The following is a 16,859-nucleotide window of genomic DNA, read 5'->3' as shown; positions in this document are numbered from 1 at the left end:
GTGTGAGTGTGTCTTCATATCCATCTATCTATGTGTGTGTGTCTTCACATCAATCTATCTCTCTGTGTGTTTGTCATCAGATCCATATATCTGTGTGTGTCTTCAAATACATCTCTCTATGAGTGTGTCTTCACATCTATCTACACTATATATACACTCAATATATCAAGACATTGTCAATATACTCTACACTGTCAAAATACCCTTCACTGTCAATATACTCTACACTGTCAAAATACCCTTCACTGTCAATATAATCTACACTGTCAAAATACCCTTCACTGTCAATATACTCTACACTGCCAGTATACACTACACTGGCCATATACTCTACACTGTCAATATACCCTTCACTGTCAATATACTCTACACTGCCAGTATACACTACACTGGTCATATACTATACACTGTCTATATACTCTACACTGTCAATATACTCGACATTGTCAATATACCCTACACTGTCAAGGGGCGATAGGGCAGCCTGGTGGTTGAAGCGTTTGCTCGTCACGCCGAAGACCCGGGTTCGATTCCCGACATGGGTATAGTGTGTGAAGCCCATTTCTGGTGTTCCCCGCTGTGATATTGCGTGAATATTGCTAAAAGCGGTGTAAAACCATACTCACTGACACTCACTACATTGTCAATATACCCTACACTGTCAATACACTCTACTCTGTCAATACACTCTACACTGTCAATATATCCTACACTATCAATATACCCTACACTGTCAATATACGCTTCACTGTCAATAGACTCTACACTGTCAATATAATCTACACTGTCAGTATACCCTACACTATCAATATACCCTACAATGTCAATATACCTTCACTGTCAATATAGGAATAGCAGTACATAAGACCGAAAGTTACTAGGTCAATGTACTGTGCCGTGACGTCATAAAGCCTATCTTCATCAACAACGGGAAGTCTGGGATACTCATTAAATTCCGCGAGGAAATTGTACAATCTGGTATTTTCATATCCCTGCGTTTCGTAAAACCAGCCTCCGTTTTAACCTCTTATGAAAATACACAGGCGATATGCTATCCCGTTTCCTCGCATCCTCAAGCACACCGTGCACTCATGGGCCGACACAGCGATTGGGTTAATTTGCCGAGGAAAATGGTGTTTTCACATGTTTTCTAATCGATCCCTACTGTGCTAGACACACCTGACGTCACACGCTTAACGATAACCAAGTTTTGATTGTAGATGCTGCGTTTGGACGACGTTTTTTGTGATTAAATTAGGTTAATAATCTGATTCATATGAAGCATATACCGAACTTTGGTAACGACTGTTGCGTTTTATACCTCATTTAAGTTTTGTAAACATTATATTCGTATAATAGTGTGGTATTTTAAATAAAAAATGTATATGTTAATACCTAAATTTGAACGTCATTAAACCTAATAAAACAAGATGCTGTATAATGATTATACGTTGAATGAATCACACCGCAACATCATGCAACAGTGAGTGAGTATGGTTTTACGCCGCTTTTAGCAATATTCTAGCAATATCACGGCGGGGAACACCAGAAATGGGCTTCACACATTGTACCCATGTCGGGAACTGAACTCGGGTCTTTGGCGTAACGAGCGAACGCTTTAACCACTAGGCCACCCGACCCCTCCACATCGTGCAAAAACGCTGATAATTGAAGACTAGTTATAGCCGAAATAAGTACAACCTTTTGGGGCAATATATATATCATGCTTTTATCTGGTTATATATTTAAATCGATTGTGTAATTATACACAATTCCCAGTTTTTAATTACCTGCAACGTCAATCACATATGGTTAAACATATGCGAAGACAAGACATTTTACAAAGCTTTATGGAAATCTATTTTTTAAACATGTTTACATCAGCTACTGTTTAACACAAGTTAGGGACATTAGATTACACGTTCAGACATATTTAGCTATCGTTTCGTGTTTAGAAGTCCAATCTAATTTACATTTAACTTCCAGGTATTATTAATATGAACATTTCTGTCAGTTCCCGCAATAATGTATTTCAGATGTCCCCTAAACAATGTTTTATCAACCTTTCCTGTATCAATACGAAACCAAGACAATCACTGGATGTTTTCACACGAGTGCATCGCCAAAACGCAACAACCAGGAGTGGGGATTTGGTGCAGCCCAATTCCCGCCTCCCGTCTCGTACCAATACATATTAGAAGAACTTCATTTAACCCTAATTAGCGGCAATACCCTCCTCTCAGCCTTGCTTGGCGAAACAACCGTCCCGGTAACACAGGTATGTACCCACTGTCGTCTTCTTCTTCTCATCACTAGATTTTTGTCTTGGACGGCAGGATTAGGTAACCAGGATTATTGAGAATTGTCTGCTTTACATCTGTGTTGTGTGTTCCTATTTCATGTCAACCGTAACGTGCGTGGTTTTAGGAGAGGAACATGAAAGTTCCTCCGGTAGCTTTACTCGTGGTTGTGTTCGTGTATGGTCACCATGTATGAAACAGAGAAACGTGACTGCAATGGTTCATCAATGTTCTTTACTAACATATAGCCCTGACAAGAATTTGTTTGCAAGGTTAAGTAACAATCCTTCTTCAAGGGAAACCTACGAGTATTTAAGAAACCTTCACGTCTCTTAATTTCAGAGTATAAAAGTGGTGTGAACAGGGAACCTAGATGGTGATGAGAATTTAATGGGGTGCTTGTTCTGTATGCTCTGGAGTCTGTAAGAGAGGCTATTCAATGTTCTGGTTAAGAGCATCAGCACCTGAAAAAGGCTACATGAATCAGGATTAGTGCTTCCTGGGAAACAAGAGCTGAAGTTGCTTGTATATAACCCTCAGCCCTGTCTTTATTAGCAGAAAACAGATTGAAACAGCAGTGATAGCTGAAATCAAACACCGTTGTACTCTTTAAACATTCCTTTGTGATATATGCGTCAAGATGAACTTATCTGTGCAACTTGGAAATTATGTACTTGTATGTATTTGCTTGGATTTCATATTTAAGATGTGATGTATTTTGACCCATTCTTAAGTTTCATTGTCCGAATATAGTTCATAATCGATGTCAAGAAAGTTAAAGTTTTATTACTTACTGGACTTACTTGTGAACATCACCTTTGCCGAACTGATAGATTAATCACGAGTTTCTTTTGAACATCACCTTTGCCGAACTGATAGATTAATCACGAGTTTCTTGTGAACATCACCTTTGCCGAACTGATAGATTAATCACGAGTTTCATTTGATGTCAATTTAAGTGACCATTTCATAACAGGAAGTTAAATTATATAACTGAAAGACGTGTATCCTGTACTTAGATATTGACAAATTCGACATTTAAAAAAGAGAATATATAATTGTTCTTGCAGTGGTTTTAGACATTCCTCATCACCTTCACTAATGATTGGTAGAATCGTTGCCCTATTCTCAACAAAACGGTCGATAGATTCAGTACAAAATGTATATAACATATATAACATGTAAACTATAACATACCTATCACCACCGTATGTCAGTTATGTCCACCTTCATGTATAAACCCGCCGTCATATAGCTGGGATATTGTTGAGTGCAGCGTTAAACAACAAATAAACAAAAATCATTCATAAACTTTCCAAACCTAATAATAAATATACAAACTTCTGAAGCACTTATCTGAATTACATACTAGTATATCCCAGATATAGAACAGATATAGTAGGATGGCGTTATGCAACTGATGTATACCACAGAACACAAGGATGGAATATCTTCACCCTCGTTGTAAAACTGCCACCAACTGTAAAACTGCGTTTATTGCTGAGAGGTGAACGAGGGAGTTGATGCTGGTGTGAATGACCCCATCACGTATGGCCAGGCATGTGATGGATGAACGTGACACGTGTTAACAGAAACTCTGATTCAGATTCAAGAGAATCGATTATCTCTCACTAGTTTCATTATCTTGAATTTCCAAAGGCATCGTCTAACGAGACCCAAAACATATATGTTTGGTCAGGTATTGGTCGTGGGAAGATACTCAGACATATATCGAAATTAGCGAGTGATAATATGTCATCAATGAATTCAATGTTGACTTGATGAATACATTTTAGTTGATTCACGCCTAAAACAGAGAACTTTGAAATGTTTCCTAAAGATTAGAAATCGGTATACATAGATGCTTCTGACCCCAATTTGCATGATGTTAACGTTAACAAATCACGTATAGTATATAGTAAATGTTCAGCGAAAGAAACACTCCATGACACGAAATAATCCAAGCCGCAGGCATGCTAGATCATATCACATCATTACAGTTTGATACAGACGTCCGCGGGGCAGGGGGGGGGGGGGGGGGGGGTTGTTGGTTGGTTGGGCACATATTTGATATCTTGCCAGTAGGAAGATACGCTACGGTCGATTCCTGCCATATTAGTGTCTGGAAAAGTACGCATCTGCACTGATATTCTTAGTATTACTTGTTTGTTCGTTTTTGTTTGTTTGTTCGTTTGTTGTTTCACGCCGCACTCACCAATATTCCAGCTATATGTCGGCGGTCTGTAATTAATCTAGTCTGGAACAGACAATCTAGTGATTGACATCATGATCATCGATCTACGCAATTGGGATTCGATGACATGAATCAACCAAGTGACCAAAGGCTCCTGTTTGTCACCTCTTACGACAGGCATGGGTTGCTGAAGACCTATTCTAACCCGGATTTTTACGGGACTCCTAGTATGAAAGGGGATACAGTGGAACCAGCCTAGCCTCATCCCAATTTCTGCATCCAGGACCACCACTGTTGAGCACGTCTTTACAATTAATGTACACACGTTAAGTTGTATGCATAGTTCAGTTACTTTAACTGGCTCCCACTCCACGTTCACAGACTGACTGGTACGTTAAGATAATGTCGTGAGTGCGCCAGTCTGTTAGTATTTGCCTTCTTTAAGAGGTTCATACTCAGTAAATGATGTAGGGTTAATCCTAGCATATGGTCACTTTGGTGACAGAGAGCACTGACCCCCATGGTTACATTTAGGGGTCCGTGTACTGGATTCACTGTATGCAAGATACTTAACGTATTGTACTCTACAGAAGAAAGTTTTGTGTGTTTACCATATGTACGTGTATAGACCCGTGAAGATCCCTGAAGAGGCCACTATGCTTGTCGTAAGAGGCAGCTAACGGGATAGGGTGGTCAGGCTCGCTGATTTGGTTGGTCATGTCATCGTATCCCATTTGCGTAGATCGTTGCTCACATTATAAATCACTGGATTGTCTGGTCTAGACTCGATTTTTATGGACGGCCGTCATATAGCCGAAATATTGCTGAGGGTGGCGTTAAACAAGAAAAAAACAACCAAAAAAACCAAAGCACGTCAGTAAACCATTAAACAATAGGAGGCCATGGGTGGCTCAGTCGTCTAAGGCGGCGCAATTCGCTGTTCGGGCTGTATGTCCCTTGAGCCCGATAAAAACCTATGGTTGTGGGTTCGAATCCCGGTTTGACCCGATTATGTTTCTCGATTTGTCAGCACCATACCCGTGGTCCTTGGTTTCACCAAACGTATACGGTAAACGTATAAGACCCGCATCACGTCAGGCTTTCCCTCCACAATAAGCTGACATATATGATACAACTGGAATACTGTTAAAAGCGGCGTAAAACCCCAATCACGTATTATAAAATAGAGTGACGTCATAGATAAGTCTTGTATTAATGAAAAATTTGGTCTGCTCCCCTGAAACATTTCTGCATTTGTAACACGCTTTTAAAGGTGCGTATCATACATCTCCAATATCATGGATAGGGAGGAGTAATTAACAACCAGGGGGCCATTCGTGGAAAAAAAGGTTTCACTCAAACAATAGAGTGACATCACCGATGTGTGTTAAGTGATGTTATTCCATCAGTGCACCATCATACCACTTGTATGTGCATTGCCATCTGAATCTTCATCTGTACACTACAGAGTCATGGAGTACACTCGAGGAATAGCAATGGCCGCCCTTGTCGCGATGGTGTCCTTCCTTGTGGGTAAGTAACCTCTCGTCCATCAATGGCATGTCATGTGCTTCTGTCTGGTTGTACCTTCTGAATGGCGGCCATGGTTGTCGTGTATGCATGTGTGCCTTACTGTCCTGTATCCTCAGGTCATGTGCTACGTTTACATGTGTGTCAATCATAATGTTGACCTGACGGTCCACTGGGTGCGTTTTATTGGGCTATACTCCGTTAATTTAAACTGCCGAGAAAAAGAGAGTATACACTTGAAAAGTGGATTTGACAAAAACATACGTCATCAAAACGCTGAAAACAGTCGCCCAAACACTGCGAACTTAAGGCCCGAAACTCGACTATGAGGTCCGTATCAAATACATCACTTCGAATATCCATTTCTTGTTCTATTTTCAGCAACCATCAAACATCGATGTATACTTTCTATTGCCCGGCAGTTTATGTCCCAACCTGCCTGAGTGCATTTGGCTTGTGTGAAAATTAATACTTGACATGATCTTCATGCCCGTGGATATATTTACATGTATGTCAGTTATTAATGTTTGGCCTGATCTGCAGCTCCAATGAATGCGTTTTATATAGCGTGTGTGTAAATGGATACGCTTATATGCATGTTAGTTAGTAATGTTTGGCCTGATCTGCAGTTTGACTGGATACGTTTTATATAGCGTGTGTGTAAATTAATGCATGGCCAATGGATACGCTTATATACATGTTAGTTAGTAATGTTTGGCCTGATCTGCCGTTTGACTGGATGCGTTTTATATAGCGCGTGTGTAAATTAATGCATGTCCAATAGATACGCTTAAATGCATGTAAGTTAATAATGTTTGACCTGATCTGCAGCTTCACTGGATGCGTTTTATATAGCGTGCATGTAAATTAATGCATGGCAAATGAATAGGCTTAAATGCATTTTAGTTAATAATGTTTGGCCTGATCTGCAGTAACAGTGGATGTCTTGAGTGTTACCTATTCTCCACCTGATTTGCTTTCGGTTGCACATGTTTTTATACACAATGTTTATCGCCAGCTACACTTTTCCCGGGTATATGTTGGTTTTAAATACTATCTAAATCTCCTGATTTGTTGTATGTAGGTAATTGAATATCGCATTTGTCAATTCAATCAATACGTCATTCATGTTTTTGAAAAATAGGAGACACGAGAAAACACACGTATACTCAAATGAAGAGCCGTTGTAAGGCTGTTGACAAGTTGGCCGTTTCATTGTATGCAGTAAAATTAGAATTAATCAAATGATTAAATGAATCTGAATCATTGTCGGATATAAGTTTATATCAGATATTTCTGTGCCGTTCTTAGGTTACATTCAATGAATAGTTTCAAGAACGTAATTACCAGTAAATTTGTTTAAGATATTCTTGAAGGCTTCACGCCTCCTCATAAGGAGTTATTTACACTGATTGGTCTGCAGCATCCGTTTCGCTCGATCCGATGACTCTCAGAGTTAATAGCTTAAACTGGTTTTACAGCAACTTCCGTCTATCTGAGTGAACGCTTTAGTTAGCTGATGCAGTACATTGAATACTTTCCCAAAAATAAATAATTTTCTCCTCTCGTTGAAGTCAATCCCAAAATTACGAATAATTTCAATGATGCTTGTTAACGCCTCCGGTCACAAAACAGTGCTATGATTCACGATTAACCCTGCACCGTTTCACACTTTAGTCCTCAGGTTCAAAACCTGGCTAATGTGTTTGCGAAAGATGATGTCCTTAATTCGTTCATCAATACACACAAACCTGAGATCTTTTAACATTGGAAATAGTGCCACTGACATAGTGCCCAATGTCCAGCTTCTGTCCGTAAAGCCATCTTTAATGTTGTATTCCATACTTTAACATAGGAAATTAAAGTGAGTGAGTGAGTATGGTTTTACGCCGCTTTTAGCAATATACCAGCAATATCACGGCGGGGGACACCAGAAATGTGTTTCACACATTGTACCCATGTGGGGAATCGAACCTGGGTCCTCGGCGTGACGACATAAATAAAAGCGACAAAACCCTTTATCACACCTTTATGTCAGAAAGACGAAATCTGATTGGTCCACTTGATCTTGATAAAATACCCTGTATCCCGCCTGCGAGGGAAATACATTTCTGAGAGGGAGAATAAATCCCTTATACCCCACCACGAAGGAAAGAAGCTTCACGTGGAATTCTCAGCGGAACAATAAATCCCATATACCCCGTCCCGAAGCAAAAGGCCGCACGCTTTTTACGAGTCAATGAATCACATAGCACACATTAACCTCCGCTCAATCGAACAGTGTTTTCTATCAATTTTGACGCTTTAACCACTAGGCTACCCCATCGCCCCAGCGGAGACTACAGAGTCCCGTTGCACATACAGTGCACTTGAAAAGTAACAATCCCTCGATCACTGACCGGACCGCCTCCGTGGTCTAGGGGATAGTGCGTCTGCCTGGAGAGCGGAAGGTCGGTGGTTCGATCCCCTGGCCGCGACATACCAAATGACGTTAAAAGGTGGTACTTGTTGTTACCCTGCCTGAAGGGGATAAAACAAGCACTGGTCTACTAGGAGTCAGGACACTGTGGGTGAATGGGGTATCAATATATTTATTTTCCGCATAATATCTCAGTAGGATGGCACTATAAAACCGGCATAAATCTGGACCAACACACACAAACGCGGATGCACGTGGCTGTATAAGTGCAATGATCCTGAACGCGACGTCAAACCCTATTTAACCTCGCCTCCACCCCTGACCAGGTCGCGATCCGAATTGTTAAGTGCAGTGAAGCCTTTAGATAACCTAGGTATCGAGTAAAGGATTCATAAACCTTAAACATTTTTGAAAACGAAACCAGAGATTTCTTTGTATGGTTGTTTGTCGTTTAAGCCGCATTTAATATTCAAGCTATATGACTACGGTCTGTAAGTAATCGAGTCTGGACCAGACAATCCAGTCATTGGCATCATAAGCATCGATCTACGCAATTTGGGATACATCAACCAAGTCAGCGAGCTGACTACACTAAATACAGACTGCTGTCAAACCGCCTTCATTCTGAGAGAACGCAATACATGTATTAATTTTAGAAAGGAAACAATATTTATGCCTTTTGTCACTATTCACTATGAACACAACCATTCAACATGGTCCTCTTTTAACGGTGAACTGACATATTACACACCTGAACACGCATCTTTTTATTTCAGTATCCCATGTAAACTGCGGCCCCGTAGACAGAGCCAAGTCTCATTCAATCCAAAAAAGGACAATCCTCCAAATGTGCGGCCTGATCACGCTCCACACCAATCGGAGCTGCCTTGAGTACAATGGATACGGGTGTTTCTGTGGCCTCGGGAACCAAGGAAGGAAACCGTTAGACGATGTTGATACGTGAGTTCAACAACTAACCCTGCTGGTATACTGTAGTTCTCCTAATAAACACCCACACACTTTGGGCTGTATAATGTGCCGGCTTTAATTGGAAACCCAGCTTTCTTAAATAATCTTTGCAGTCTCAATAACTTGAGGCTGTTTTAGTGGCGTAAATTAAATTACATGGTTAATAAAAAGGAATCATTTGCTGTTTATGAGGGGCCCTAAAGTTTAATACGTATTGGTGTCAAAGGAACGAATGCAGTTCTAAGGAAAGTAGCATATATCAGTTCCCATGTCCTCAGCATGAATCTAACCCAAGTCTTCGGCTTGACGAGCGAACGCTTTAACCACTAGGCTAGAGGAAGCTCCATAGAATGTTGTATTGTTGTTACTGTCAGATGCTGCCGGAAGCACGACAACTGCTACGGGGAGGTGTCCTGTTTCTGGTTTTACCCCCAGTGGGTTGGATACGGAGTACAATGTGACGGATCAAACTGCCGCTGTACAGGTGCGTCGTTGTCGGTGTTGTACAATGTGACGGATCAAACTGCCGCTGTACAGGTGAGTCGTTGTCGGTGTTGTACAATGTGACGGATCAAACTGCCGCTGTACAGGTGAGTCGTTGTCGGGGTTGTACAATGTGACGGATCAAACTGCCGCTGTACAGGTGAGTCGTTGTTTGTGTTGTACAATGTGACGGATCAAACTGCCGCTGTACAGGTGCGTCGTTTTCGGTGTTGTACCATGTGACGGATCAAACTGCCGCTGTACAGGTGCGTCGTTGTCGGTGTTGTATAATGTGACGGATCAAACTGCCGCTGTACTGGTGAGTCGTTGTCGGTGTTGTACCATATGACGGATCAAACTGCCGCTGTACAGGTGCGTCGTTGTCGGTGTTGTACAATGTGACGGATCAAACTGCCGCTGTACAGGTAAGTCGTTGTCGGTGTTGTATAATGTGACGGATCAAACTTCCGTTGTACAGGTGAGTCGTTGTCGGTGTTGTACAATGTGACGGATCAAACTGCCGCTGTAGTGGTGAGTCGTTGTCTGTGTTGTACAATGGGACGGATCAAACTGCCGTTGTACAGGGGAGTTGTTGTCGGTGTTATACAATGTGACGGATCAAACTGCCGCTGTACTGGTGAATCTTTGTCGGTGTTGTACAATGTGACGGATCAAACTGCCGCTGTACTGGTGAGTCGTTGTCGATGTTGCACAATGTGACGGATCAAACTGCCGTTGTACAGGTGAGTCGTTGTCGGTGTTGTACGATCAAACTGCCGCTGTACAGGTATCCAAGCGGCGTTACCCAACTCACTCATTCACTCACTCACATTATTGGCGGGCTCAAGACTCGTGCCTATACATAGAGACGGGCGGATTGTCAGCCACCACTTTAACTAAAACCACACACCACTGTGGCGGCCTCCAACGATCTCAGGATGACCCAGACGTGTGAACAGGAATTCCAGTAAGCGACGGTAATGTCAATCAAAGGCAGTTGACCCTTCACCGCCATGCAGGCCACATTCCACGACGGTAACGTTGACGTCAATGTGTGTAGACCGAAGGTCAAACTGCTTCACCTGGACAAACAATGTTCACCAAACCCAGTATGTATTTTGGGCATTAGCGCCACACCGTGAGTGAGTTTGTTTTAAGGCCGCTTGCTACAGTTTTGAGTTATGTCACAGCCGGTATCATCTTGATGTGGAAGGGGGACCTGAATGTTAGACGTTTACCACTTTGATGAAGCCTACGATCATGGTGTGGTGATGACAAACCTAGGGTCATCATCGAGTGACACTGAAATGCCGTGGCAACACCGTCGTTGTGGTTTTTTTTTATATAACTGTCCAACTTTTGTATCAAAATATCAGTCTGGATTCGCTTTGTTGTAGCCGTCTGTAGCCACTAAAATTGCTGACGCAGCGTGACGTGCTGTACTTGCACAGGTAACACCTTTTGACAAGGGTGTGACATTTAAGCAAGGAACGGAGACATGGATACGTGAAGAATTAACATCTGTCAGCTTCAAACTCTGGAAATAGGGACTTGTTTCAGAGTAGACAGTGCGTGAGTGAATACATATTGCTTGAAGCCGCACCAGTAATATTGCAGCTATTCGCGGTAAGAGAGTGGAGAGACCATCTAAAACGCGTTGTGGATGTTGTGTTTCAACAATTGTCGCTATAAAAGTGCAATAATCTTGGACGCGGCGTTAAACCCCATTTCACCTCACCTCATAAATGGACTACTGGTTGTCAGTTTTACATGCCTACATCACCTTAAACCGAAATCTTAAGTTTTAGAAAGGAGGGATGTGTTTTAAGTTTTAGAAATGATGGATGTGTTTTAAGTTTGAGAAATGATGGATGTGTTTTAAGTTTGAGAAAGGAGGGATGTGTTTTAAGTTTGAGAAAGGAGGGATGTGTTTTAAGTTTGAGAAAGAAGGAATGGGTTTAAGTTTGAGAAAGGAGGAATGGGTTTTAAGTTTGAGAAAAGGGGGGATGTGTTTTAAGTTTCAGAAAGGAGGGATGTGTTTTTAGTTTGAGAAAGGAGGGATGTGTTTTAAGTTTGAGAAAGGAGGGATGTGTTTTTAGTTTGAGAAAGGAGGGATGTGTTTTAAGTTTGAGAAAGAAGGAATGTGTTTTAAGTTTTAGAAAGGAGGGATGTGTTTTAAGTTTTAGAAAGGATGGATGTGTTTTAAGTTTGAGAAAGGAGGGATGTGTTTTAAGTTTGAGAAAGGAGGGATGTGTTTTAAGTTTGAGAAAGGAGGGATGTGTTTTAAGTTTGAGAAAGGAGGAATGTGTTTTAAGTTTGAGAAAGGAGGGATGTGTTTTAAGTTTGAGAAAGGATGGATGTGTTTTAAGTTTGAGAAAGGAGGGATGTGTTTGATGTAAAATAACATACTTGTAACTGTCGGGTCAGTAAAGAGCAAATCTGTTTTCAGATTCGCCAGTTCACAACGCTTGCGCCTACACGACCTGTCGGTGTGATCTGCGGCTGGCCGAGTGTCTGGGCGAGGCGGACTTCCACGGCTACTATCAACGCTACAACCGCCAACTATGCAACCATCGAGTAGACAACGACCCCGACGATTGATTCTTTCGACAGTGGTCGGCAGGTTTCTGTATATTTCGGTTTTGCCGAGAACAGCCGACTCTTACCGACACACTTTGAAATGGCAATATTATGTAAACCGGTAATGCAACAATAATGCAATTTGTGAGAATAAGATTTTTATCATCTTAATTATACATTGTATTTTACAAGTTTTTGAATGCAGTAAGTTGTTACTGTTGGTTATTATTATTATCAATTATTAACATTCAGTGTTCGAGATTGGGTTTCTTCAATGTTGTGTGATCTGCAAAACGATAAATCGTCTGAAATAATTTAACAGAATATCTTATTTTTAATTTAGTCGTTACTTTTTCATGTGTTATTTTATTTTTGATGTGTTTCATCTTGTTTTGTGTCTCCTTCTTACGGGGTGAGGGGTGACTCGCTTGGCACAGTGGTAGGAAATGGGGAAACAGTATAAATCATTTATCAACTGGCATATGTTTTTTTTGTTAAATTTTAACGAAAATTACATTCAGTATCCTTAGTCAAATATAGGGCAGAAAACTAAACGGTGAGTTCTAATTTAAGTTAGAATGTTTTTGTGCAAATATAAAATCTAGAGTTCTGATACACACATAAATATTAGCAGTTGTTTGTTTTGCTCTTTTGGGATTTTCGCAACTGATTCAAAGTACAAAATGTGTCAATAAAAATACGTCAGAAAACGTACGTTTGGATTGTTTTATGTGGACCAAGCAAACTAGTGATTGCTCGCATGAGCAACAATTTTACTTTATGATTGATGAAGTGTGTGAACGGGCATGGTATAAGGGACATAACTCTGGTTATCCTGAACTCTCGTGTAAGGAAGGAGCATTCGCTGGGGTTGATTCCTGCCTTGGGTATAAGTATATGTAATGTGTGAAGGTCGTCCTTATTCCCTCCAACGTAAATATCCTGGAATATTGTCACACCGAACCCATTGCTGAATTTTGTAAGTATATGAGTGTGTGTTGTTTAACGCCGCACTCGAACTATAGTCAATCTATGTGACGACGGCTTATAAATAATCAGAACTGGACAAGACGATCAAGTGATTGATATTATGAGCAACGTCTTACGTCGTCGGGGTAAAACGTTTACAGTCAGCCATGTCACCGAACAAGACTCACCAGATGCATGACATCGCTGACACTGCGAGCATAGATTCCGAGGGGACATGTGTACATCTGTATAGCACAGGAGAAAGCTATCGTTATCGCGTGGAAACTCATTAAATCGAATTTTGAAAAAAGCGGCGTAAAATCAAACTCACTAACTCACTCTTGCTTACTCACTCACAATTACTAACTCACTCACTGACCGCCTCCGTGGCCTAGAGGTAGAGCGTCCGCTCGGAGAGCGGAAGGTCCGGGGTTCGATCCCCGACCGCGCCATACCAAAAAACGTTAAAAGATGGTACTTGTTGTTACCCTGTTTGACGCTCGGCATTAAGGGGCTAAAACAAGGACTGGTCGACTCACCTCACCTCACCTCACCTCACCTCACCTCACCTCACCTCACTCACTCTCTGTTCGCACTTGTTCACTCTGTTCAGCAAATATGACTCCTGAGAGGTTGTAGGGCTTCGGTCCTGCCCCACATTCAAACACATGTAACACGTAGCGTCTCCTTTGGCAAGTGACTTTGTTCGAAAGATGGCTCTGTTCACCCAGCAGTGAGTGGGTACCCGGTAGGATGAGATGGCTGCGTGATTGTTCACCTTCTACTGCATCATAGGCAACTTGGATTGAATACCCCTGGGAGCTGAAAGAGAAATTCGCGTGCACACTGATCCTTTGACAGGGGCAAGAATAATGTATCGTCATGGCCATGTTCTTGGTGAATGGCCCCGTGAAGATCCGGGCTAGAATCTTAAATAACCCATGCTTGTATAAACGAGCACTAACGGGATCGGGTGGTCAGGCTCGGTGACTTGATTGATGCATGTCATCGTACCGCAATTGCGTAGATCGAAGCTCATGATGTCGATCCCTGGATTGTCTGGTCCAGACCCAGTTATTTACAGAACGTCGTCATATAGCGAGAATATTGCTAAGTGCGGGGTTAAACAACAATCAAACAACTTGGTGAATGGATTCGAGGGTTTCAATAAGGTGGTAAAGCAATATTTCAGCTATGTGGCGACGGCCTGTAAAGAATCGAGGCTGGACCAGACAATCCACTCACTGATGATCTGAGTAACGTCTCACGCTGTCGGGGGGCGATGAAAAGTCATCAGCCAAATCCCCGAGCCTGACCTGACCACCCATTCCATTAAGTCGCCTATTACGATCAGCCTAGGTTGAGGTTGGGGACCAAGGTGTATTTTTACTTCCACGGTTTCGTAATCATTTCAAGCTAAAGACGTAATAGGCACAATCTTGGATAGGTACATTGCGCATGTGCAGCTATGCCGTAGGATGTCACTGTTCGTGCCTAGATGGTGTTCACGTTGGTTTAGTCATCATGTATAACAATTATGAGGCCTCGACCAGGGAAACGAGTGGTCGATAGTATGAATACAACAGGACAGGAGATAAAAACAAAACAAAACAGTCCCACTTTTTTTATAAATCGTTAAGCAGTGTTAAAACATTTCACATATCCGACAAGTATGAGATACTAATTCCATGCTTTAAGTCTTTCTCTTGAAATAACTTTTCACAGCAACCCAGAATTCATCAGACGGAGATTGACCGATCCGAGACGGCAGTTGCAACACATACTCTGGCGCGCATCTTTATTGGCCGAGAGGCTTGCTTTTCTCACGGCGGTGTTCCACTTCCCTGTAGATGTAGATATTTTACTACCGCTTCGTTCTACATGTTACCTTGCTCATGCTTTGACCGTCCTAACGAAGGTGGTTCAAATTCGATTCAAGTCTTTCGTTTCGTTGATGAAGGTTGGTTGGTTGATTAACGCCGCACTCAGCAATATTCCAACTATATGACAGCGGCCTGTAAATAATCGAGTATGGACCACACAATCCAGTGATTGATATCATGAGCATCGATCCATGGAATTGAGATACGATCAACCAAATCAGCGAGCCTGATCAGTCGATCTAGTTAGCCGCCTCTTCCGGTGAGGCCAGGCGTTTTATATTTTTCGGATTACGGACCCGCCGACTCTAATTTTTGAGAAAATGTAAAAAAATAAAATCAGATTTCCATTTCATTTCCATTCCCCCCACTTGTTACGAGGGGCTTTGGGCTGAAAAAAATCCGTAATCCTAAAAAAAAAAAGCCTGGCCAAAGCATAGTCGACTTTTACGGCAAACATTGGTTACTGAAGAACTGCTGGAAGTGTGTGTGTGTGTGTGTGTGTGTGTGTGTGTGTGTGTGTGTGTGTGTGTGTGTGTGTGTTTGTGTGTGTGTGTGTGTTCCAACATAATTACACCAGTCACATCACACATTTCTGGTGCAAGATTTAGTATTGGGTACTGGGCACGGGATTCCGCGCGTTCTGTAATATGTGTATAGGTTATGTCGGCTGTTATGTGAGATCTGTTGATATATCGTGTTAAGATGATTCCCAGGGTCCTTGATCAGTTTCTGCTAGTCTCCATCGCTCCATGCGTGAGTGAGTGAGTGAGTGAGTGAGTGAGTGAGAGTTTTGATGCGCAGTCAGCAATATCCAGCTATTAATAATCGAGACCAGTCCAGTTGAACTTATGCATAGTATGTAATCATGTTTTTATAATTAGATAATAATTCTTATTCATCATATTGCCCGATGTTATGTATATTTCTAAACAGGAGACACAGATTGGACAGAGACAGAAAACGAGGATAATTGTATTATCAGAAGGATGTTTGTTGATGTGTTTCCTCCTCTCTCGTTGTTCGGTTAACACGAAGCTCCGATCCACCACAAGACCGTGATTAACTGAAACCAGCAGGACTTCGTGTGGGATAGTTAAAAGTGTTTCCAGGCGTCGTCCAGGGGTCATAGCTATTGACTGATGTAGTTAGTAAGTGAGTGAGTTGCGGTTATATATGACGTGTCAGGTCCTTATCATCTTCCCGAGGCAAGAGAGTTAACTGACTTTAAAAGTCCAGTTTCCACCCTTGCCGATCTAGGCTGGAGTTCCTGGGCTCGATCGTAGCGACACTAGTGCCTTTTACGAGTTATGTCCCTTATAAGCCTCTCCTATGGACCAATCAGAGTCGACCTCTTGTGTCACCTGCATTTGCTCCGTGTTACTCAAAGCTAGGACCATATGATCGATAATCAAGATCTATATTGTCTTACATCGCGAAATGCATCATATCACGTGAGCACCTTGATTAAAAACATGAAAAGATTTGGAAAATATCTGTTGACAACGAATTGGCGGTGCATATGTTTTTCAAAT

At 41.8% G+C, this 16,859-nt stretch overlaps 1 protein-coding gene across 1 annotated transcript; it reads left to right on the top strand.

Moving 5' to 3' along the window:
* Nucleotides 1-2,140: 2,140 nt before the first annotated feature.
* LOC139474441 (acidic phospholipase A2-like) lies at nt 2,141-13,178 on the top strand. Its single transcript, XM_071257464.1, has 5 exons — nt 2,141-2,278; nt 5,963-6,027; nt 9,220-9,403; nt 9,787-9,896; nt 12,345-13,178. Exons 2-5 carry the CDS (start codon nt 5,967-5,969, stop codon nt 12,494-12,496), a joined length of 507 nt encoding a protein of 168 aa, XP_071113565.1. The 5' UTR covers nt 2,141-2,278; nt 5,963-5,966; the 3' UTR covers nt 12,497-13,178.
* The last annotated feature ends 3,681 nt before the right edge of the window (nt 13,179-16,859 follow it).

This window comes from Haliotis cracherodii, unplaced genomic scaffold (genome assembly GCF_022045235.1).
Source record: "Haliotis cracherodii isolate W230 unplaced genomic scaffold, xgHalCrac1.p SCAF_3, whole genome shotgun sequence".
Taxonomy (NCBI): Eukaryota; Metazoa; Mollusca; class Gastropoda; order Lepetellida; family Haliotidae; genus Haliotis; species Haliotis cracherodii.
This window is presented reverse-complemented; position numbering and strand designations above follow the sequence as displayed.